General features: G+C 41.9%; 1 protein-coding gene across 2 annotated transcripts in view; it reads left to right on the top strand.

Annotated features, from left to right (window-relative positions):
* The window catches only part of pot1 (protection of telomeres 1 homolog), a 63,001-nt gene extending 37,169 nt beyond the window's left edge, over positions 1-25,832 (top strand). Inside the window, exons 11-20 of one of the 2 annotated variants that reach the window (XM_047596816.1) lie at positions 8,072-8,256; positions 8,730-8,818; positions 9,836-9,862; positions 11,725-11,881; positions 12,136-12,344; positions 12,472-12,607; positions 13,495-13,577; positions 13,935-14,029; positions 14,421-14,526; positions 16,335-16,637. In XM_047596816.1, coding sequence (XP_047452772.1) covers positions 8,072-8,256; positions 8,730-8,818; positions 9,836-9,862; positions 11,725-11,881; positions 12,136-12,344; positions 12,472-12,607; positions 13,495-13,577; positions 13,935-14,029; positions 14,421-14,526; positions 16,335-16,489 — 1,242 coding nt within the window. In that variant the 3' untranslated portion in view covers positions 16,490-16,637. Of the gene's footprint in view, positions 1-8,071; positions 8,257-8,729; positions 8,819-9,835; positions 9,863-11,724; positions 11,882-12,135; positions 12,345-12,471; positions 12,608-13,494; positions 13,578-13,934; positions 14,030-14,420; positions 14,527-16,334; positions 16,638-24,155 lie in introns of those variants that run through there. The other variant, XM_047596817.1, reaches the window with a different exon arrangement.
* Positions 25,833-26,170: the final 338 nt, after the last annotated feature.

The following is a 26,170-nucleotide window of genomic DNA, read 5'->3' as shown; positions in this document are numbered from 1 at the left end:
GAAAGTCAATGATGTCACACATAAAAACACAGTAGAAAGTGATGCTTTGAAACAATCAAGTCTATATTGTTACCCATCTCTTCCCCCTTTCGGAAGGGAGGGAGGGGAGAAAAGGGAAAAGGGAAAGGAAAGAAGGAAAAAAAAATCACATCTGTAAGATTATGGTTTTCTTTGTTTTAATGTCTTCCATTGCTGGTATTGGGCCATATCTTAGATGAATATTTTATTGTCTAGGAGGTAAAAAAAAATTGGAGGACTTGTTTTTGTCTTTTTGGATTTAAAAAAAAAAGAAAAGAAAGAAAAATCACTTGTTTTATCCCTGCAACACAGGTGTGTACGTCTTGGTACCTAACATGTTGTACTTGGTTGCTTCTTCTCTTCAATGAAGCTGTTTACAGCTGTCTATATAAAACTGTAAAATCGTACTCTACTCTTGTAAAGTGATAGATTGTTCTGCGCTGTTCTGACACTATCCAGTATTTCACTGTTAGACTTTGTTCTTTCGACATACATTTACTTCGTTTAACAAGTGTACTGGATGCTTCAGCTGGTACTGTACCTTGCATTGAATAAAAATTGTGAATTCTTTAAAAAAGTATATTCTTACACTGAATACATATTGTAGTGTCTCACACAAAGGAAGCTATGGAGGCTTTTCTACAAGTTTATTGAAGTTTGAGCATGGGCTACTGTCAGCCACATACCACCCCAACACCATAAACACCGTCAGTCTGACACTTTCTAATATGCAGCGCTCGCTCAGCAAAAACCCTCTACAACAACTGCAAACACACTGTACAATCACAGCAACAGTGTCAATTAATAGAACACAACAAAACTGAACTTAAACGCATGAGCATAATGTAGCTGGGATTAAAAAACAAAACAAAACAAAAAAACGGTATATCTCTGAATTCTTTTCCGTGTGTAGCAGCTAATGGTCTAATAACTTTAGACCACGAAATTCACCAACAAATTGTTGATTTTCAGCCTCATTCGCTCTGTTACAGAAGGGGAAGCTGTTAATTGACCGCTGTGAGGATTTGGACCATTCCTCTGCTGGTCTTAGTGGAGTGCGTGCATTTCAGTAGTATAGTACTACATGTCACTGTAGAATGGACACTTGTTGGACCTGCTGTTTGCTGCAGCAACCTACTGGACTCCTCACCTGTCTTCTAAGAGTCATCTGTGTTGTTATTGTTACGTCGCAGTGAAGGCAATTAGTTGGTACTGCCCCTGCTTTGAACAGATTTCATAGGAGACTGTAATGGATGCTTTGTTTCTGTTTCTGTTGATAACACAATATATTCCATTCCAGTATCTCACTAGCGGTTGGAAAATGGTTGATGGATTATTCATGGATGGAAATAGTCGATTTTGATCATTTTACTTCAGAGGCCAGTCGATGTACAGTACATAATCTGAAATTCGGTGTATGTCAGTCGGTCACATCCGGTGTTCCCTACTGAGTTGATGTCCCAGGACAAAGTGCTCTGCTCTTGAGTCACGCTGCATCTGTCTGGCTTTTAAAGCTCATTTCCTGCTGCTTCATAAAGAAGCCAGTGTGAAATGAACAGTTTCTCCTTCTGAATAAGGGCACAAGTTTTTTGGCTGCGTTTTTGAGCATCAGCTCAACAAGAAGCCATGGAGGCCCAAAGCAATCTTTTGAATTTTAAGGAATCTCTTTTTACTGAGCAGCCAAGCAGCACTAATACCATGAGACAGCAGTTGCAGCATCTTGGCTGACAGGCAGTGGGCGGACGATGGAGTGTTTAGTTTTTATACAGATCAAGTACTTCCAGAAGACGCCATGGGCTGTTCCACTCTGTTTCCTCACCCCCTTTAAAAAGAAAATGGTTTGTTTGCAGGAGAAGCTGCAGGGAATCATTTTCTGTCAGACAGGCTGATCACTCTCTGGACTGCTGTGTCCTCTGGCCTCTGAAAGCCCCCATGCACATGCTGATGGCGATAATATGCCCATTATACTAAGCATGGTCTCAGCTGAATGGTCAAAGAGCTCAAAAACTGGCCACAGAGCTCTAATGATAGCGCTGTTTCTCCTGCTGTTGGTTGCTATGCCAACTGTTGTAGTACTGACGGACCAAATACGTTATTTTCTCTTTTGTCCTGGGCTTTAGTTTCCTTTAAGAATGAAACATTTTGAGACAATCTTGTTTTAGTTAGGCATTTACAGTCTCTTAACCTCAAATAGAAAGTAGAGAAAACTCCTTTCTTACGCCTATGCCATGCTTGGATATACAGCCGTTTCAGTATGTTCATGTTGCACCCACGTAGACCAGACCAGACACTTCCACCCCATAGCAATGCCACTCCTTGATGGCAGCAGTCATCACCAGCAGGATGCAGCCTGACACACACACACACAAAAACAGTTTAGGAACAACTCAAAAAACATGAAGAATAGCACAAGGTGGTCTCCAAATGCACTAGATGCCAAATTGATCAACTATCTGTGGGCCCCACTAACAACATTGTGTTGCCAGACAACAGAGGACACCCTCAGAAGACCCATGTCCATATGTCCATTCTCTGATGAGTCACACCTGCTTTGAAAGCACAAGGGAGACCTACACAATATTGGTCGTCATAATGTTATACGGGATCCGTGTATGGTTTATACCATACACACAACACACAAAAAACATAAGACTTCATAGTGTTTCTCTGATACTGTATCCCACTGCTCACACAAACTCATTTATTTAAAACCACTGAAGCTGATGAAAAAAATTGCTGTTAGTTAGGTTAGTTTCTGATGTTTGATGTGGATTTGAAGTTTTACAGGTGTTTTCTTAAACTGAAAAAAAAAAAAACTAAATCAGTGTCATAAAGGATGGATTACAATACACAGTAAAATATAACATTAGCTCATTTTACCTTCAGTATAGAATAGATATTTTTGTTTTGTGTTATGTCAGTTTGTACTTGCCTCCATATCTCAGATTGATAGATACCCAACCCTCAAATCCCCACAAATGCTGCAAATGCCCGCAATCTGTGCAGAGACACAGGCATTCACAGATATTATGGTTATATTTAGTATTCATTAAAATTATGGATATAATAGGTTAAAAAGATCAACTAAAACAAGATGAAAGTGCACATGTTGTTTGTCAAATCAGAAGATGTGAGAACGATACTTTCAACTTTCATTTGTCAAACCACTTTTAGTAATCTCCTGTACCTCTGGACATACTGTGACCATGGTTCTTGATCACATGAGTCATGTCCAGGTCTAAACCTAGTGCTTTGACTCTTAGCTGAATGTCTGCTCATTATAATCATACCTGGGCTCTCAGAGCTGCTACACAGGGTTAAATATGTGCAGGACAGGAGACAGGAGGCTTGACCAAGCTCAATCAGAGCTGACGCCACATGGCACTGGCTTTATTTGCACTGTCTTCTGTCCTCTGGTGTTCTGTCCCACACTCCAGATATAGTGATTCTTTGGTTCACCTGTTTCCATACACAAGTTTTTGGGTAAATTCTGCTAAACCGTCATGTAGCACCACAGAAACACAGACAGACTTGAGTGCTTAGGATTGTTTTCCTCTGACTCGTGGTGTTTAACGTTCAGGTCTCTAGAGACAAAATAAAACCTGGCAGTGTCTGATATTCTGCAAACTAAAATACTGTCTGTTTGGCCTCATTGTTTGCTTCCTCCCTCAGTGGGATTTATATGATCGTAATACTAATTCATATTTAAACAGCTTGTTTTCCTGCGTACTTACCTCTTGAAGATGAAGAGAGAGAATGAAATTGTACATATGACCAACATACATTTTCGTCTTGTTCTTTTTGTAATAGTGTGGATTTCTTTACTCTTGTGAATATGCCTTTGTCTCAATTTCTGTTGAGATAAGAGAGGTCTTTCCCTTTTTAACAAGGTCATGTAAGAGCCACGTGATCCCAGAAACTTCAGCTCCAAGTGTAGCTTTACCTATGACTGCTCAAATGCAGCCATAGGTGAAAGCAACAGGCTTTTACCTATTACAGTCCAGTTGAACTACTATGCCCTATAGCGGGGGAGTTTTTTGGGGGGCGGGGTTTGTAATTGATTTGTCATCTCTTAACTGCTTTGTGACATTTTTGACCAAATCAAAGGCCTGGGGTTTTATGCTGAGGTTCAGCTTTTTGGACAGCGTTTTCCTGGCATGCTTGCCTTCCTGGTCAAATGTGTTTAGTTTCTAATTGTAGACAGATGCGCTCTGACACCAACAGCTGGAAGGGTTACCTGCAGATCCTGTAAACAAATTTTGCCAGTGTTGGAAACTTCTTTATTTCTTCTCTCTTTCTTCTTTCCGTCTCTTTCCTTCATTTGCTCTTGCTCTCGGTTTGCTCTTGGACTGAATTGGCTTGGGTAAGGCTAGACATATTATGTGGTGTTTGAAATTTACACTAATTGTAGATGATTTGTCCTTACAGTAGAATGCTTGAATAGCCAGGCAGTGAAGCCTGCACTCCACAAGAGACACTATGATTCAGACTTGTTCTGGCACATCCTTGAAATTTCTGCCACTGGTTTATGATTTGTCCCTCCCTGCAGTTCTCTTAGTAGAGATCCACGACTGCATAAGCCTTGTTGAATTGCACCATTTTTTTTTCAACAAAGACAATGATAGATACCTGTCAACAACTGTTTTTTCTGTAATGAAAACAAGGCGTTGACAAACTAAAACTAATACTTGATGAGCGCTAAAGTGCCCTTTTCTTTTAATGAGACAAGATAGGACTTTGAATGTCATTTGATGTAATGAGATAGTATTTGAAGATCAGACATTCAAAATACACAATCTCTTCATGCAAAAAAAGGGGTTTTGTATTTTCACTTAGGCTGTGCTACCTCTTTTATCAATGATCCAGCCTTATAAATTATCAACAACTGCCAGTCACTGATATCTAACTCTGGAAAGGAACTGCACAAGTGCTAATACTATAGCTACATATACCATTAATTAAGTTGTTCTGAAGTGATAAAAAATTGTGATTTCTATTTTCTAACACAAAATAGCTGCCAAAATGAATGTTGTTGGTTGCAGTTTGACTAAATGTAATAATTAAACTTTGACTAAATGCAATGGAACTGGAACTAGACTGAAACTATGAAAAAAACTAATGAGCAAGACTTCATCTGAAGACTAAGTCTAAATCATTAATGGCTGTGAACAATGCTCTGACACAGTTCTTAGGACATAATAATTTTGCCTTCGTCAAAGACACTTGGGTCCAGGGTGATCCAATCACAAGTGGCAGTCCCAAATACTTATTTTCACGTGCAGCATTAAATGCACCTCTACATTTGTCTTCAGTGACCACTTAGGTCTGATCTCAGTTGTGTGCTCTATATGCAGATAAACGCATCATCTGTGGTGCCGCAGGGGATGTTGGTTGAGTAGACACTCAGTCTATATGCCCGGGGCACCTTGTCTGTTCACACGACTAAAAGAATGATCTAATGTGACCCAGAACACCTCCAAGAGCCAAACCCCGTGTCGACTGATTAGTTCGTCTGGGTGTGTTTACACCTGTATTTAAAGCATCTTCTTGATTGGATCACTCAGGACGTATGTTCACACCAGCAGGAACGGGACCTATTTTACAGTGGTTCTCTTCCTTTTCTTCTCGCAAGCCACACAGTAATGAGGTTGGTGTTCACTCATCAAACACAAGACACAAACATTAAATGTAGCTGATATAAGTGGTGGTTTGGGATGTCATAGACATTTTATAATTCAATGAAACATAAACACATCTGATTACCTTCCTTGATTTAGGGTGATTTTACACATTTTTTTGTTGTTTGTTTTTTGATGCTGAGACTAATATGATACAATGTTGTATTTAATCTTGATGTGGTTCAAGTTCATAGGTCAATGGAGACAAAGCGAACAAGGTTGTCACATGTCCTCAACAGTACGCGCTTCCACATAGTGTTGGAATTTGTCAAAATTTTGGGGGAAATTGGAGTTCTGTAAATAATTACATCAAAAATGGGACATCTGTAGCGAGTGTGGTCACGGGCATTTACTCCTGTTCTGTGGGTCTTGTTCCACTGTTCTGTATACGAACGATTTGTGATCAAAATTCTCCCTCTTCTGTGAGAGGCCAGTAACACAACCAGAAGCAGATGCTTTAGATTAAGTGAAATGACATTTTTGTTTGAGAGTTTGTAGAAATGAGCGGTACAGGCACTTTTGTCACAAGGACAATCTTCTTGCAGCAAACTGTTGCTGAATTTCTTTTAGCCTTCATCAGTTGAGTGGCAGCAAGCCGGTATGAAATAATGAAATCATTTTTGCACCACAGCAGTGATGTTGTCAGTCCAGCCTTGACATGTTCTTTTTCAGTATTCATGCATTTTCTTCTTCCGTCAGAATAACTTATTTTTCTTCATCTCTTTTTGGATGACACAGCTAAAACTGCTAATATATTTTTTTTTCATGTTTTTGAACACATAACACAGGGCTCCTCTGCTCGCCAGTTTCTCTGTAACATCCTTTTATGTGGAAATAATTTTCATTAATCAAACTTCCATGAGGGTGGGGGCAGCTCACCAGTCCTCCCCGTTTATCTCTCTGTACTTCTTGTGGATCTCCAGAGGAGAGGGGGGCCTCAGGGGCTCAGCTGCTAATCCACCCTGACACTGGCTCAAACTTCTCCTTCTATACTGAGAAAATGGGTTTAATTTGAGGTCTCGCTTATAGAGGATTCACTTTCTCAGTCATTCTTCTGCTTTTCAGATATAATACAATTAAACATCATATTAATATATATGTGAGTGAAGATTTCTGTGAAATATCTGAAGATGGTGAATCCATCTGACACTTGATCTCTGAAGTGTTTGTTGATGATGAGTGTGAGGACGGATTTCTGTCGGCAGCAGGCTTGTCGTGACAGAGTACTGGGGGGGGGGGGGGGGGACAACACAAATGACAAACCCTTCAAGCCATATCCATTGGGCAGCTTCTGAATCACTGCCACCTCGCTGACTGTTTGTGTAGCGCAGCATCGCCATCTGCTGATGGATAAACCTTTAAGAGGTCTACAGGGAAATAGGAAAATGCTTGCTGACTCTTTCCATTGACCACAGAAAATGTAACAGTCTTAGAGTCTGCATTATGGGACATACCAGATAGATCATTAAGTTCTCAGCTTAATGATCCACAAAGTATTTTTTCTTAAACAATGTTCTGGTGTAAAACTGACAAACAGTAAAAGTATTGCTCTTGTAGTATTTTTATCTAAAGAGCTCATAGCGTGGTAAACCATCTTTCCATCTTGGGACCACAGAAGGTGTGTGACAAACATGCACTGTCCTTGGCCTACTGTGGCCACGGTTAGACAAACAGAAAAAACATGTTGCAAAGCTCTCCATCCACGCTCACGCTCAACTGTACTATGATAGAGAGGTTTGCACATCTGTGTTGCAAAAAACACAAACGGCTACTGAGCTGATTTATTTGTTTGGAATCTCAGAAGGTACCCCTAAACCTAATCCATTGTGTGCTTTTTTGCCTATTATTAATATTTCATCTTGAAGGTACAGTGTGCATGCTGTAGTGTTGTGACAAATCACCAGTGTATTTAAGGATTTATCACACTAAAAGGCATTTTACATTACCTTGGCAACAGCTCCCTCATTGGAAACATTCAGGGCCAAAAACTAAATCAATCTGTTCTCTCACTGCGAGGTTGTGCAGCCTCTTTATCAACAATATCTTCCTCCTGTGTTAGTGTTGCACGTCAGAGTCACTGAGCCATAAATTGCTCCAGATGGCTACATGCATGGCAGCAGTGTAAGTAGGTAAATGGAAGGCTTTGTCCTACTAGGGTATAAAATATGTGCTTAAGTGTCCATCATACCCTGTTCTTTGTTTGTCCTACAACATTTATGTGAAAGGTTGATGTCAGAATACACATTTTCATTTTTTTATTCATGGAAAAACTCATCCTTTCTGCTTGTCACTTTACTGGTATTGTGTTATTGATTATTTTCTTTGTGTATTTTCTTTGTGTATGCTCCGTGTTAATTGGGCCATTTTCCCATCAGCCTGGAGCCTTCCTGAGGATCTACAACCTGCGAGCAATCTCTGGATCCAGTAAAGTTCCAGGCCTCACCAGCAACCAGTCAGACGAGCTGGATCATCTGGCTTTTCACCTGCATGGAGGGACGTCATATGGTCGGGGGATACAAGTTCTTCCAGAAAACAGCGCTGACGTACGGGAGCTGAAGAGGTAGAGCAGGAGGGAATACTCCATACTGCACAGTGAACTCAGGTCCTGGTTCTGCTGCATAATACCACAACAGACTGAAGGACTATCAGTCCAGACAATTTGTAATTATTAGTTTAGAAAAATGCAAAGTGTGGACTGTGCCCCCATGTTACTAATAATTCTATACATATAATGTGGGATTTGTTTCATAACCTAGTTTTTCTGACCTGTGTGTGGATTTAATAATCATTTTGAAAAACTATTTTCTTTCCTATATTCATCCCTAAAAAATGCAGTCCTTATTGAATACTCAGGATTTGAGCATTGGGTTTTTAAATTGAAAGAAGACTTGGATGAAGAATTATATTTTGTCCTGTTTTAAAATCAACTCTGATAGCTACATCTATTTTTTTTTTTTAGTTGTTAGCTAAATATACGCTGTAGAATACTGTACTATTTGACTAATTCATTTCTTGTCATTGTTGTGTCTGTAGAGTCATTGAAGCCTTCCAAGAGAATGATGAACTTGAGCTGGAAGACTCAGAGATGTTGGAGATCTGGTGCACTCCTCCGGAGTCTCTGGGTATGATAGAGCTGCGCAGGTCCTCTAATGGTCACTACATGCTGTTCCTGTTGCAACTCTGATCTCCCAATTTCTTCTAATGAGTTTTTGTGGAGAGTAATCTAACTCAAGAATATGTGGGTTCTCTACTTTCGTCCAGTCGGACATAACTTCAACAAATACTTGGAAGCTTGGAACAAAATCAAAGGCACAATTTGTGTTCTCCTAAGCATGTGTTGTAACTTTGTCTTTTAATCATTATCATGTTTAAAAGTAAAATAATGCAATAATTTTGTTTATGACCATAAACTACAAAGCAAAGAAGATATTCTCATGAACCTGATGAATCTTATACCAGCTTATCATTGTTAGCATGCTAATATGTCAACTGATTGATGCCCATTCAGTAAACTGCACATTGTGTGTTTACAAATGACTAAAGAGAAACATATACAGTAACTATTTACCTGTGATAAAGATATAAGAGGTAAAAATAGTGAAAGTTATTGCTATTCATCAGTCTTTGTTTAAATCCAAAACATGTTTGCCAGCAGTGGAAAAATAGACAGACTTTCTTCCCTAATGAAAGAAAGAATGGATTGATGGAAGGATGATTGGAGTGAAGCTGCGGGGAACTCCTTGAATTAGCCAGGCCTTCTAAAAGCCCATGCTTCACTGGGGATAAAATAAAAAGTCCAAACTTTGAATGTGACCTGGAGGTTTCTACACAGACAGAGAAACAGCTGCAGCTAAAAGAACTGGACTTTAAAAATCAGGTCTGATGTCCCTTGTGTAACTGTGAGTGCACACAATATTTAGGACACAGTTGCATTACACAGAGAGCATTCACACATTATGTGTATACACAGCGGTTATCACAAAAAGTGAATGCAGCGCTTAAAAAATAAGTGTAACATTGTTATTATGAAAAAAATAAATGAAAGTTTTGTTACTCTGTATGAGGAAGTTGATGATAGGATATTTGAGTTAAAGCAGTCTGTGGCTCAATCCTTAACATTTTCCCTTTGTGTGTTTTAGATGATGAAGCAGTTGAATGCATCTCAGGTACGACACATAACTCTGCAGTAGTTCCAGATTTGTCAATAAAACAAGTTCAACTGTGCAAGCTTTTTATAATTACATGTGCAAATCACACATGAAAAGTGCTATAACTACAGAACATTATTAAAATTGAATGATATTTAAATGCTCCAACCGCATCCCGGGGGTGATGGGGGACATTGAGTCCGAATGGGCCATGTTCCACTCCGCCATTGTTAAGGCGGCTGTTGCAAGTTGCTGCCGCAAGGTCACTGGAGCTGTTCGTGGCGCTATCTCCCAAACCTGTTGGTGGACAACAGAGGTGAGGACAGCCGCTGGGCTGAAGAAGGAGGCCTATGGGGCATGGGCATGCTGCTGATACTGGCAAAATCTTGGCTGTGGAAGGAGTTTGGTGAAGCTAGTGAAGAAAAGCGGTCGGCTCCAAAAACGTTCTGGCAAACCGTCTGACGCCTCAGGGGCGGCAGGCAGCAACTCACCCATACTGTTTTTTGGTGGGGACAGGGAGCTGCTGACGCTCACCGTCCTCAATCCCACTAACACGCATTCCATAGTGGAAACAGAGTCAGAGGGCCTGGGGTTGGGCTGTCCAGTCACCGGGACAGAAATTGCCGAGGTAGTGAAATAACTCCTCGGCCGTGGAGCTCCTTGAGAGGATGAGGTCCGCTCTAGGTATCTTAAGGCTTCGGATGTTGTTGGGCTGTCCTGGCTGACATGCCTCTGCAACATTGCATGGACATCAGGGGCAGTGCCTCTGAAGTGACAGACTGGGATGGTGGTTCCCATCTTTAAGAAAGGGAACCAGAGGGTGTGGTTCAACTATAGGGGGATCACACTCCTCAGACTCCCCTGCAAAGGCTACGCTAGGGTGCTGGAAAAGAGGGTCGATCGATAGTTGAACCTCAGATGAAGGAGGAACAATGAGGTTTTCGTCCCGGGCGTGGAACCATGGACCAGCTCTGTACCCAGGGTGCTGGAGGGGAAATGGGAGATGGTCCAACCAGTCCACATATACTTTGTGGATTTGGAGAAGGATTATGACTGTGTCCCCAGGGGCATCCTGTGGGAGGTGCTCTGGGAGTATGGGGTGGATGGCGCCTTGCTAAGTGCCATTCAGTCTCTGTACCAAAGGAGTGTGAGTTTGGTCCATGTAGCCGGCTGTAAGTTGGACTCGTTCCCGGTGAGGAATGGACTCCACCAGGGCTGCCCTTTGTCAGCGGTTCCTTTCATAACTTTTCTGGACAGAATTTCACGGTGAAGGGTTTCGGGTTCTATGGTCGGAGGATCTTGTCCCTGCTTTTTGCGGATTATGTGGTCCTCTTAACTTCATTGAACTACGACCTCCACCTCTTACTGGGGCTGGGATGAAGATCAGCACCTCCAAGTCTGAGGCCATAGTCCTCAGCCGGAAAAGGGTGGATTGCTCACTCCGATCGGGGAGGAAGTCCTGCCTCAAGTATCTCAAGATCTTGTTCATACAGTGGTGGATAGAGCCAGGGATAGACAGATGGATTGGAGCGCCGTCTGGAGTGATGGTGCCCCTTAATTGGTCTGTCGTAGTGAAGAGAGACCTAAGCTGAAAGATGAAGTTCTCAATTTACCAGTTGATGTACGTTCCAACCCTCGCCTATGGTTATGAAGTTTGGGTAATGACCAAAAGAACAAGTGGCTGAAATTAGTTTACTGCGCAGGGTGGCCGGACTCAGCCTTAGAGATAGGGTAAGGAGCTCGGTCACACAGGAGGAGCTCAGAATAGAACCGAGCTCAGAGTAGAATCGCTGACCCAGGCCCGGATAAGTGGATGATGATGACAACTATGATAATTAATCTTCTAAATTTTTATTTTTTATTTTTTCCCTCATGGTCAGAGAGAAGCTGTAGTCACCATATGCAGCCAGTGATGCTGTCCAAGCTGAAGCAGAGCAATCCGGGTCAGGTTCACCACGTCAGAGCCCAGCTGAGGTCCTACGAACCCTGCAAACTCTACCAGGCTCTGAAACTCTACTGCAGCAAGTGTACATCAATGTAGGCACACACACACACTGAGTCGGGAACTCATTTCCACATGGCTGTAGTATGTTATCTCTTTCGGGATAAAGCAGGGATGGCAGTGCAAGCTGTAAATGCACTCTGAACAAATAAGGATGCAGGCCAATCAGCCAGAGCACATTTAGAGGTGCTCAGACATGAATAGTTATTTCACCAGGTGTAAATACACTGGACTTGTAAAATGTAATGAAATATCAGACTTGTTTTCTGACTAGACATTGTGATCTCAGGCAGGACATTCCAGATGATGACATGATTGCCGGTGTCTTCTCTGAGGTGTTCAGGGGCTCTGAACCCTATATTCCCCCACCATGGGCATTCTCTGGACTGGTTGACGTCCCCAAACTCTCCCCAGAATCCCCAGACCGGTCACTGAGAGTTCACCTGGCCAGCCAGTTTTTGTCAGAGGACAAAAATAAGCAACTCATTTTCCTCATGGGTAACAAAATAAATCTTACTCTGATGTACTGAACTTAAAATACAATCACTTTTGAAGGTTAACAAACACAAAAATCTGTCCTCTGGCATCAAATCCAGCAATAGTCATCATCCTTAATATCTTGCAGGTTCAAGTCTGGAGGAAACATGTCAACTAACAGCCGGCTACCAGAACATTGTCCCTGTGAGGTCGACAGGAGGTGACCTGGCTCTGCTCGACCTGTCTGCACCTTTCCTGTTCAGAGGCAGGAAGAGATACTACGGGTCAGAGATAAGCCTCACACTCAGAGCTTTACTAACAGTTGGTGCTTAACAATAACATGTGTGAGCTAATTTTTAGTACTGTGTTACAGTAACTAAAGTTTTACCCAGGGACCTCTAGTGGCATGTCATACTCGCAGAGAGCATCTGTGATCCTAATCCTGTGTGAATTGGCATGAAAGTAAAAATCTCACCCCAAATTACCTACCCTATTTCCTCTAACACAAAGGTCTTGTGATAATACTAATCCATCTCTGGGATCTCTTACCATTAATCACTAAAAGTGCATAGGTATAACAGGTATAATATCAATTCTGTTATGTAGTGGAGTGAAAGCAGAATGTAGCAGAGCCTTAACCAGGGGTGATGTCAGTATATTTGAGTAAAAACAAAATATCCTTTGCGATTGTACCACACAAAACATAGATGTAGGGGTATTATCTAAATCACTTGACATCCTCAGCTAATACTAAGCGAGTCAAATGCACAATATACTATGTGAGACATGTTACAATGTGTGAATAAACTCGTCAGTGCTGTCAGTCATTTTTCACAATGGAGATAATGTTCAGACTTTTTCAGATGAACTGAAAAAGTCTGAACATGGTGTTAAGCTCAGTCTGTAGAGCGCCTGCCCACCCACCCGTGTATTCGGGGCAGCCCTTCCTGTGTGTCCCTCTCCTCTCTCTGTCTCCTGTCTTCTCTATACTTGATTGTCCATTAAAGGCTTAAAAAAATGCTCAGTGCTGGTACCTGATAAATTCAGGGATAGGTTACATAATGAGTGAACCATTTGTTGTAATTTTCAACATAAATTAAGGAAGAATGTTCAGTGACTAATGTGTAGTGGCAACTTTAAATTGTTATTATCTCTTGTGTGTGCACTGTAGATGTAAGCACTGCTCCAAAGCTGCAGTGAAGGAGCCACGTACTGAAGGAGTAGAAGTGATCGATGAGAAGATCATTGCAGAAGGTGAGTTTGGTTTGATTTACTGGACTGGCTCAAGTGACCCAATAACTCACTTTTTGTGGGAAAATGGACATATTTTTATTAAATTATGTCCAACGTGAAATAAATTTGCTTTTTTCCTCATGTGCAGATATGTCAAGATGTCATTTTTAGTATCTGAGCATATTGTGTTCTTGAATGTGACATTTCTCAGGTGGTGTTGGTGTGTTTCGTTCTGTCAGACTTTTATCTTGCTGCCCTTTCTTCTAATGGGAAAGTTGTAAAAGTTCCTAAACAGTTTCTGGCTAATCTCAGGTCTTTTCTAGTTGCTTTGTGGATTAAATCACACACAAGTGTTATATCTGGTTTTCTTGTCTGCAGCTCTTGGCGTTCAGTTGCTAAAGTTCGTCCTCCTGATTAAGCTGAAGCTGCAGGACGCCACTGACACGCTGGACGTCTTCCTGTGGAGAGATGCTGTGAGACTCAAACCACATTTCATGTTGTACTTTGACTGAGATAAGGAGAAAATACAAATTTTTACCTATTTCACATCATCTAGTCTGTCTGATCTTTTGAAAACGCTAGTGCCCAAATTTGGATTTAAGTTTTGACACTTAAATTGAGGATGAAATATTTCAGATTCTGTACTATTACAAGTTAAGCAAATTAGATGCATATTAGACAAATGCAATGTCTACTACTAGGGACTTTCAGTCAAAATAGCAATAAGACACAGAGTTTAGTCAGTTCATGAAATAGTATTGAATCATGGGAGTTAACTAAAGGAACGATGAGCTTATTTTTGGCTGTTATTTCTACATTGCGTCTTTGAGGCTGTTCCCTTTTGACTTTTCTGTCTTTTATCAGGAGTCATTCTTCAGTGTGTCAGCAGAGGACGTAGCAGCCAGTCAGGAGGTTCAGAATAGTATCTGTCACACCATGGACTCCCTCTGTCCACCGGAGGGAACAACGGGTATGTCAGTCAAATCCACAAACACCTGCACTTAACACTTGAAGTGCTAAATTCAGACATAGACGAAGAGAACGACCGTAGCCCCGTTCAGATCTTGCATTGACACTCTTCCTGGGGAATCTGAGTGGAAGTCACCTCCTTAAAAATAGCACTGGTGTGAACACCTGCAGGACACATTAAGGATGCCACGTGTAGACGGGTCTGAGATGCATTTGATTACATTCTTTTGATAGAGAGTATCTTCTGTTGCCTCATTCAGTCAGATAAAACACACGACCACTATTACAAATAGTTGCCTGATAAGGAAAAAGGCTATAAGTGATATCCGATCATTAGTGATGAGAGCCCCTTTAAAACATTCTGTCCTTGGAGCTGTTGATTAAACAGGAAAAAAACTATACACCAATTAATTAACAAATGTAAATACTCAATTTGAAAACAGTGATTGTGTCATGGAAACGTAGCAGCATGCGGTTAGTTACATGTTGATGATCCACAGGGAGTTAAGCATAGAGATGCTCGTCCATACAGAAGCTTCCAGGGTGCAGTTAGAATCTGAGCTTCATGTAGGTCTCCATAGTAACACAAGGTGGCTATAGATAAATAACAACTTGTGTGCTGTGTGTTCTCAGTGAGAGACCTCACTGCTTGTTCCAAAATATGTATCAGCACAAAACGGTACAAAATGATGTCAGTGTTTATTTGCATACATAAAAACATGTGTGACACATCAACTAACCCAATGCATGTTGACATGGGGGGCTGTGGTGTAGTGGTTACAGAAGCAGACAGAGGGTCACATCTCCTGTGTCCATGGCTTTGAGAAAGACACATGCTACCCATGTGTCAGCCCACTGCTCTGACTGTTGGGTCTGACTGTGTGAACAAATGGAGAGAAAGAAAATTTCCCTATGAGGGATCAGCGAAGGAATAATTGTAATTCATTCTAATGTTTTAACAGAAAGCCATATCTGAGTTTTGATCATCATTTTTGGAAACCTGTATGGAGCTCGCACTAGTTGATCCAATATACACCACTTTGTGTTTCTTAAATCTCTCCAATAGAAGTGGAGAGTTCAAAGCTATCCCTGAGCCACACTGAAATGAAGTTACCTGCTGAATCCAAGAGAAGCAAACGACCATCTCTGTCTGAGCACTCCGTTCTTATCTTATCTTAAAACACTCAAAACACACTTGTTTGAAACAACAAAACACTAGAATTTCTTCTTCTTTCTTACATAATAAGGCTGTCTGGTAGGCTATGCAGGGGATCACTCAATTTAGTTCTCTCCAAGACGTCTTATAACAGATATTTAAGGTACTGTTCTTTGTTTATGACTGCAGTTGTCAGGACCTGTTGTACACCTTGAACTAAATATGGGATTATTTTTTATTATTGTTTGTTGTTTGATCCTGTTTTGTTGAATTTCAGTCGCACATTCATAGCTAGCAACAGACATCTGTTACTGCTAGATCGTGGACTTCATAAATGTCATAATTGTCGTTAAATTCACGTCCTTACTGAGTACATGCAGACCTCATCTGAACCTTGGACCTTGGTTTCTTCTATTTTTCTTTTCTTTTCTTTTTTTTTGTTTTTACTTATTTTTAGCTCAAATCAAAATCAATCATCCTAAAAGTGAGAAAATCTCACAGTTATCTTGAGAACTTAAATATGTCCTGTGGTGTTTCTGTGTGGTTCCAGAATATTAACACATTTGATACGCTAGAGCAGCAGTCTAAAAGTTCAACTGTAGCAGGCCTTGAGTTCCGTCTCATGTTTTTAATATGAGATCATTTGTCCTCAGGACGACGTCCGTGGCTCGACTTGTGTCTGATGTCTTATCAAGTAGAGGAGGAAGGGGGGAAGATCCAGACCTGCTATCAGATCTGCAACACCACTGTCATCAAACCGCCCTCCACACGGTCTGAACCCGACCCTGCTTCACCCGCTGAGTCCTAGGTCACCAGTAAACCTGCAGGGAAATATTTCTGTTTATTTTGTACATAATAGTTACAAACTGTAAAAAGCACACAGTGACCAGAGTATATTTTTTCAAGTTCTGCTGTTTTCCATTTTTCAACAAATAAAAGACTAACCAAGGACTTTTCATCAGTTTGATCTTTTTCTAGCTGCATGTGTGTATGAAGCAGATAAGCAGCAACTGAATCCTTCCTGATAGATGGATCCACAAACACACTCTGCTCTTGTCACAGAGCTACAGACAAAGACAGAAGTCTTTTGCAGTTTCTTTTTAAACCAAGAAATCCAGAAACATGATCCATAAAGTTAGTCATTTTTATGTTTCAGTTTTTGCGAGCACCACTGAAGAAAGTAATAGATTACAACAATGGTCGTGTCAAGGTTTCTTTCCCTCAAAAAGGAGAAATGGGCTGGTGTGGTCCTGAGTAAGTTTGAAGAAGTTTTCTTCTGCTGATGTCTTGGAGCCAGAAACCGCAGGGTGAACTCTGAGATCTTTAAGAGTCCATGTCTCAGCTGAGCAAATGTGTTTTATTAAAATGATCCACCATGAAGGAGCAGGCACAATGAGGAATAATGATTTGTAAACTAATGAAGAGCGGGGGTTTATCACCTAAGTTTGTCCAAATGTGGACTGAGTCTACGTCTATGAACTCAACCGCATCAAACTTATACCAGCCTGAAACCATCTCTTATTTCAACCTAACAAACAGAACCACAACATTTTGCACTAATAACTATAGACGAATAATTAGATGGCCTGGCTTAAAACATGACACATAAATTCAATTGTGTCATGTTTTAAGCTAAGTTAAATTCTAATTATTCGTCTATAGGGCTGGACATTTCATAAAAGCTCTTCATTAATCCTTCTGTTTCCCCTTCCTGTTCACTCATGGCTGTAAAGTGTGTCCTATAAAAGAATCCTCCAAATCTGACAGTTCCCAAACTAAAAGTCGTCTTGTGAGATGCTGCAGCTGTACATACAATGATGACTGGCATGTGAAGAGCCACCTGCAGAGCCAACCAAGAGCAATTCCTCAATGGTCACCAATGGCCCATTTAAATCATACAACATACAAGCTGCAAATCGCAGCATGAACTTCTTCTCTCTTGTGTTTATTTTGCCACTTTTTTATTCCCTGTAATTTGTGAGTGACCCATAACATTATGACCGCTGACAGGAGGAGTAAATAACATTGACCATTTTATGACAATTCAGTGCTCTGATGGGAAACGTTTGAACCTGGCTCTCATATGGATGTTACTTAGACATGTACCACCCACCACATAGCAATGATTCTCCTTGATGGCAGCAACCATGTCCATTCTCTGATGAGTCACAACTGTTTTAGAGGCACAAGGGAGACCTACACAATATTAGGAAGGTGGTCATAATGTTATGCCTGATCGGTGTACTTTAGATCAAGGTTCGATCGAGGTAACTCTTCACTCTGTTCCTGTCCTACTTACTCATCTATGATGCTGTAAATGCTTAATTGCCACGATCTGTATCTCTGGTCACCAGGGAACTCCACAGGTAATCATGCAGGAAGTGAAAGAGGTTTCTGAGTTAACTTTGGTAAGAATTTACTCTGGTACCTACAGTTGTTTTTTTTTTTTTTTGTTTTTTTTTTTTTTAAATCTTTCATGCTCCTTTCCTGTTCACCCCTCATCAAAGCCCTTTATTCCTTGTTTTAGATTGCACGTTAGGTAGTCATGGTGTAATACTCAGACTTTGCACTAGATGTCACACAAGACTCATTAAAATACATTGAAGCTTCCTCCTCCTTTGCTAAAAGTTGGACGGTGTTGTTGTCTGCTTCTTGACTAAAAGCTAAACTACAGAAGCATACTAGGAATACTTGCATTGTTTGTTTGTTTTTTAAGGATAAGCTTTCTATGAAATGCGTTTGTTATATTTAACATCCTCTTGAAATCTAAAGAAAGTGTTTACTGTCTGTAGAAAATGTGTTCTGGTTTTACATATTAGCCATAAACTTCATCAAAGCTTCTTTGAAGTGACAATCTAACAAATCGTTTGTTGAATGTTGCATAATCCCACACCGATAATTTATAGTTTATTATCGGATCAGCACCACTTTGACAGATGACTCCTCTTCTCCGCCTCTTTATCCCCCATGCCTCCCCCTCTCCCTCCCCCTCCTCCTCCGCTCGACTCCTCTCTCGTCTGGCACACGGAGCTCAGTCTCTCTTTCCCTGGCCTCGTTTCACCGTGCTCTGCACCTCCTCGGAGCTCCTGAACGGCACCGCCTGCATAAACTTTGCGGGACAATTTGGTGGTCCTGTCCGGCTGCTATATAAAAAAAACTTTAACCTTATTCCGTCAGAGATCCCAAAACCACTTATCAGGCCACTTGAGGACATTTTGACATGCTGTGATTTTTTTTTAAAGTCCCACCGGTAATGCCTCCGGACTGGAGCCGCTCCGGGACGCACCCGAACCCGCAGGTGCAACAGTTTTTACACGACCAGAGACTCTGTGAAAGATGCGCGCAACAATGAAGGGAAACTGAACCCTCCACGGCGGATTAAAGTTGACGGATTTCTACAAACCAGAGATGGATTTATCAGTTAGGATCGCGCCGTTTCATCTCTCGGTTTAGACAGACTCATGATGCTGTCTGCACCCCTGAGACTACTGTGTTTGTGGTTGTGCAGCGAGGCAGTCGCGAGTCAACTCCACAAAACAAAGACGACTTTCAGTCCTCGTTATGAATCCTACGCCGTTGACAGTAATGCGCAAAGCCGCAAATGGCACACACTCAGTGGAGAGAACAACCGCCGCGCAGGCCTCCGGGCGCAAGGCTGGGAGCTGGACACTGTAAATCCGTCATCTCATGAGCCGCTGGGGACACCGATGCCCCGGCGCTCTGTGCGTAAAGGCGACGGGCAAAATGAAACTCCGCGCACCTGGTTCGTACCCAGAGACGAGGCTTTACGCACGGAAGTAAACAAGGTCGAGTTGAGTAAAGATGGATGCAGTCCGAGAAAACTTCTTAAACAAACCCCACATGGACCCGCCTGCAGGACCACGACGACCAGACACAAACATCGACAAAAGCGGGGTGCAAAATCCGAAAGGCCACGGAGGAGGGAACCACTGCAGGGTGGAACCGAAGGCGCGTGGGAGACTTTGCCTGAGTCCATGGCGCAGGAACAAGACACCGAAACCTCGTTGGGACATAACACCAGTGACTACGAGGACGAGTATTCTCTGCCGGACTTCCCCGACACCACGCCGTTCGCGCCAGTCAACACGCGGCCGAGACGCAAGCCGATGAAGAACCCGTTCTACCCGCTCACCGCAGAGTCCTACGGGGCTTACGCGGTCATGCTAATCGCCGCCCTCATCTTCAGCGTGGGAATCATCGGGAATGTGTCGGTCATGTGCATCGTATGTCACAACTACTACATGAGGAGTATCTCCAACTCGCTGCTGGCCAACCTCGCTCTCTGGGATTTCGTCATCATCTTCTTCTGCCTGCCGCTCGTGGTGTTCCACGAGCTCACCAAGAACTGGCTGCTGGGGGAGTTCTCGTGCAGGATTATCCCCTATCTGGAGGTGAGAGGGTGAGGGTCTGGATCTGGATTTGGGGCTGATGCTGCAGGATGCTGCTGCAGAAAGTTAGATGAGACAAGAGAAAGCAGGTGTTTGTAAAAAGAATCAGGATGCAAGTGGCTAAATTTGGCCTCTTTAGATTCCCCATGGAGCTTCTGAGGGAAAGAGCTGACAAAGTAAATGACGAGATAAGATAATAAGGTAATATGCACTGGTCTTAGATTGCTCATCACTCGTGTTCATGCATTCAGAGATCTATAAAACAGCATTCAGACTGAAGGCAGCCCTGAATTAAAATAATGGTATGGATGGTTTAGGGGGATAGGAATCTCTGCGTTCTTAGCTTTGGATGAGGCTACACTCTCTGCAGAGTGAGGAGAATGTTATTTGGCTAGTTACAGTGTGTAATCTCTCAATCTCTGGGAGCGTCTGCAGGTGTGCAGATTTCTCTACGGTTAATCTCTCAATCTCACCATTAAAACACGCACAGCGGTCCTTTAAGAACAGGGAGGTATGTGCATCTGTGGGAGGGGACAATGGATTAAGAACTAGGAAATCTTGCTGCCTTCACAGATTAATGGCTTTAAAAGTTGACCAGACACCAAAACGACACAATTGTTTACAGTAAACACGGACAGGATTTTGAACCGTATAGTTACCATAGTTTCACTTATCCTATTTTTCATCACTATAATTGTAAGATACAGTAAAAACATTGGCATACACCATCAAAGTAAAATACCAGAAAAGTGTGCTTGCACGCATGTGATTGGTCATTACGTAGGACTCTTGTAGGATCCTGCAAGTTTCTCACATTCTTCCACCCAGCTGTGTCACTGTTTTGGCTTGATTCAAAGGGACAAAAGTGTGGCATTGTTCTCACTCAAACTCCAGGATGGTCTGATCATTTCTGTGAGGAAAGTCAGCGAGCGAAAAGACAAGTTTATCTGCAGCCAGTATGCAACAACAGTCTGAGTGATGTTATTCTTTTTAGCCGTTTCCTTTTTCTGGTCAGTAGCCCTGCTGAACTGGTCAGTCAGAGTTCCATAAAGTTCAAACCTTAATAGTCAGTTTTATCTTTAAAAGACTGTCTTAATAATATTATTAATAATAATAATAATGCATTGGTGTTATATTGCGCTTTTCCATTGTTAGATGCTCAAAGCACTTACAATTGTATGCAATATTCATTGACTCAGACAGTCACACCCTGGTGGTGGTAAACTACCTCGGTTTTCACAGCTGCCCTGGGGCAGGCTGACAGAAACATGGCTGCCAGTTTGCACCTACGGCCTCTCTGACCACCACCAACATCACTCTGGGGCTGAAAAATAAGGTCAACCTGTTAGGTGTCGCAAAATGCAACACGTTGAATGGTTGACTCCAAGAGTGTCATTCTCTGTAGACCTTCCTGCTGGGTGTTGTCATAGGTCATAGGTAGCTGTCTCAGCTCCGCTCTACCTCTTATCCCCATTTCTAATCAGCTGGGGGTTAGGTAATAGGCATTTTTCAAAATGTGTCCTTGTAAAACACCATCACTCACTGCCCAAGTACTGCTGACACAAAGTATGCTGTCTGGCATCCTATGGCCCTCCTGTCCTCCAGACTGTGTTTACATAGTTAATAAACAACATGTGTCATGTACCACCAAGATGCGGCAGAAGCCTCCACAGTGAGCTTCAAAGACGCTCTTCAGAAGTCCTATTGGTGATATTATGGAGGCTCTGTCCCTCTGTTTGCCCTCATGTCTCATGGGAGCAAAGGAGGAAGTAAGGTTCAGGCTGGAGGATGCACATGTTTCTTTTGACTGTTGTATTCTGGTGAAAATTCTGTATATCCAAGTCGTGATCTTTGTTAAATATACCCATTATATTCAGAGGGAAGGGATAAGCAACATTACAGTGGTATAGGTAGAAGGGCACACTCTTGTCTGACAGTTTGTAGAGCAAATGGGGGCTCTGTGTTTTTAAGACTTTCTGGAACACTTTTATGCTATTTCAATTTAGGTTTATATAAATCAAAATGAAGCAGTTGACAGAATATGAATGTTATTTGACAGTGCAAGTTCTCCATGTGAGACTTAGAGGAGACTAAGGTGGGCTGTGGCTCCAGACAGCAGTCGGGATTTAAGTCAGGTTTAATGTCACAGAATGAAGTGAAGTTGTTAATCTGATCAGTGTCACATCAGGCTGTAGAAAACAAGAGGACTGAACGTGTGGCATCCTGCTGTCCAATCAGACTCAAGACTGGGATTAATGAAGAGACTCTCAGACTCAGATTAGACCACAACCCCCCTTGCACAGGCAAGAACAAAGAGGTCTGGATTATGTCTGGCTATATTTTGACCCTTTATTTAATTTAACCCTACGTAGATCAGAGTTGTATCAGTTTGATTTGGCATATTCTTTCCATGTCTGGCCAGTATCTGTTAAACAATGGAATGTTTCCATATATGTGGATGAAAGCAGCCGGATTTAGAAACTACTGTTCTTGTGAATCAATGGGGGAAACCATCAGACATCTGAATGAAACACAAACAACCCATTTTCTTTTTTGATTGTCAGTTACAGAAGTATTTGTTGCAGGGACAGCTAATGTGTTAGAGATCTAGTAAAGACCTAGAACCATCTAGAACTACGCTAAATAGGTTGACGTGTTTACAACTCATGACAGTGCCTCAGCTTAGCGAGATAACACATGTAAAAGGTCGTATTTATTGAGTTTAAGCTGCTTAGCAGCAACTCTCTTTGTCTGAGGCAATGACCTACATGACAACAACATCATTATTTGTGTTTTCTTTTAATTGATGTCTTTCTTTTTATTTTACGCCAGACAGTCCTTTAACTGAACCTTAATTCAACAGAAACAAAACAACATGTATTTTCCACCAAACACAATTATATTGGCACATTTATTATAGAAAAAAAAATAATTGAAGAAATCAAATGAGGTGAAACAGCTTTAATAAGAGCACATTTGTTAACTGATATGATGTTTAATTGTTATCTTGGTGGGTAGTTTATTCATCCTATTCAGGACACTCCTACTCATACTGTTTTTTATTTTATTTATTTAATTATTTTTTTGGGCATATTGTCAGTTTTGAGGCCAGTGCTTCTGTCTTTGATGGTCTGGAATAACACGCACAGACTCATGCTTATCCTGGTGACAAAATGCAATCCACTGCCCCTAGGCCTCGCCTTAGCCAATTGTAATTTTTACCCTAAAACTTAATCTGAACAGGTTTTAGGCCTCAAAATATCGTGGCCCTGCTTCAGTTTTCCCACAATGACAAAATGGTCACAGAGGCATGCAGACTTTTACATTCATTTTACATTCAGACCCTAGTCTTCATAATGTGTTTGTTATGAATTTTCTTTTCCAGAACGGGAGACAGGCCCCTTTAATGAACACCATTACCCACAATCCCACATACTGTGTCTGTTAAATGTCAACAGCTCGACAGCATGCTGTACAATGTGTCTCATGTACATCAAGACAAGGATGGTTTAATGTATGTCGTGACCGGTCACAGGTTGTAATTGTGGATGTGGTTGGAATGTTTCCATTTCTGCTCTCCATCCTAAGTGACAGGAATGTGGCAGAAGGCCAGATAAATGTTGAGTACAAGGATGAGCAGGAAGTGCTTAATGGTTTAAAATAAACTATAAAAAGGACTTTGTCTGAACCTGTCAGCCTGGCATGCTACACACAAACGCAAACAGACTACACAGCCGTACGGTCGCCCATCAATCCTTACTCTCCATTTTCCTTCCTACATGATAACACTGGGAAACAGAATGTAAATAAATGACAGCGTGTGAAGCAGTGTCTACACCGCTGGCCCTCTTGTGTAGAGAAAGCATGTATTCAACTTTAGTGTTTAGTCTTTCAGATCCATTTGGATGTCATGACTATTGCACTTTTCATTGCACTTATTTATATATATATTTTTCCAACTCTGCCTAATATCAATATTTACCCTCAAGTAATTGTTCTCTTTGCACTTTTTCTATGTGGGTGGTTTATCCAGAAAGCTAAAGAATGTCTTTGTTTTCCTCCCAGGTGGCGTCTCTCGGGGTCACCACCTTCACACTGTGTGCTCTGTGCATCGACCGCTTTCGCGCGGCCACCAACGTGCAGATGTACTACGAGATGATAGAGAACTGGGCGTCTACCACGGCCAAGCTCACCGTCATCTGGGTGGGGGCTTTGCTGCTGGCGCTGCCCGAGCTCCTGATCCGGCAGCTGGTCACAGAGGACGGCGACCCTCCTGACGTGACGCCGTGTGAGCGCTGCGTGGTGAGGATCTCCACCGAACTCCCGGACACGCTGTACGTCCTGGGACTCACTTATGATGGGGCGCGCCTCTGGTGGTACTTCGGCTGCTACTTCTGCCTGCCGACGCTGTTCACCATCTGCAGCTCGCTGGTCACCGCCCGCAAGATCCGCCGAGCTGAGCGGGCCTGCGTCCGTGGCAGCAAGAAGCAGATCCAGCTGGAAAGCCAGATGAACTGTGCCGTGGTGGCCTTGGCCATCCTCTACGGCTTCTGCATCATCCCAGAGAACATCTGCAACATTGTCAGCGTGTACATGGCAGCCGGTGTTCCCAGGAGAACCCTGGACATCCTGCATCTGGTCAGCCAGTTGCTGCTGTTCTGCAAGTCTGCGGTGACCCCCGTGCTGCTGTTCTGCCTGTGCCAGCCGTTCACCAGAGCCTTCCTGGACTGCTGCTGCTGCTGCTGCGACGAGTGTGGCCCACCGCGTTCCCCGGCCACCGCCAACAGCAACATGGACGAGTGCGCCACGTCCGACCTGGAAATGTCGCCGTTCAGCACGATCCACAGGGAGCCGTCCACCTCTGCCGCCTACTCTGCTGTGGGGACCCACTGTTGAGGTCAGCAGTCAAGGATGAGCCTCCATCAGACCATCATCTGATGTGATCAAGAACATGAGTGATGAACGTATAAAAGTATCTGCCAGTCATCTCCTGATCAACCCAAACTCTTGAAATAACTTGTGTTTACTGATGGACAGGCTGAAGATGACACTGTCCGTCCATTCACCGTTTACAGAATTTCTACACCAGAAACAAAACTCAGTCAGTATTAGTTATTGGCAGTTATTTTCATTTTTTAATTAACTTAGCAGTATTGTTACTGGAGCTGCACTCAGTTGTACTTTTTGTTTGTTGTCACAGTGTTGGTGCTGAAGCTTAGAGCAGACATGGGCTCTGACAGTTATCCTTGAAGATTTGAAAAAATATAATAATTAAATTTGATAAACTATGTAATATTTCCTTTTTTAAAAAAGACTGTTTTCTAGATTTTAGTTTGAGTTCAACTGCTATATGAAAACTCAAAATCTAGTTTTTGTTTTTATTATTATTATTATTATTATTATTATTATTATTATTGGAAAATGCAAAACTGAAATGAAAATTGCAAACTCCATTTTCCAAGAAATTTTGTGCCAAATAATTATTTTTCCTGAAAAGTTCCAACCGACATAAAAAAAGGAAATTCTCTCCAGCCATGGCTGCTATCACTGCCAGTTTTGTTCGTTTGGATGTTCTTGTTTGTTTTCTTCTTCGAATGAGTGAGTCAGTGGCACGATGAGTAATATATTCCAGATGGTTGTTAATGCTGTCTTGTGTTAGCTGGTGTCCACCTGTAAATGACTGTTTTGAGTTTTTAGCCACAAGAAAAATATCACTTTTATTAAAAAGAAGAAAGAAAATGAGAACTATGTTTTTTCTGACTGTCACTTCTGGGTGAGCAAAAAGGAATTTGATGTAAACTTTGGCTCAGAAATGTTCACTGTTGACGAAGTAAACTATTTTAACAGTGATGGTGCTGCATTCATGTTATATAATTCAAACTATTTTAAGATTTGTGTGGTTAATGTCAAAGCTAGTTAGCAGACTACAATAAATCACAAGATTTAAGAAGCAGTCCTTTGACGTTTTTAAGTACAAACCCAAATAGAGGTCTGTTGGAGCCTCACGGCTTCTTTATTGAAAGCAACTGACATTCATGACAAGAAGCTACTGATGTTAATCTCACAAAAAAGGCTAATGC

Source organism: Mugil cephalus, chromosome 10 (genome assembly GCF_022458985.1).
Source record: "Mugil cephalus isolate CIBA_MC_2020 chromosome 10, CIBA_Mcephalus_1.1, whole genome shotgun sequence".
Taxonomy (NCBI): domain Eukaryota; kingdom Metazoa; phylum Chordata; class Actinopteri; order Mugiliformes; family Mugilidae; genus Mugil; species Mugil cephalus.
The sequence above is the reverse complement of the archived record's forward strand: the minus strand, read 5'-3'. Positions and strand labels throughout refer to the sequence as shown.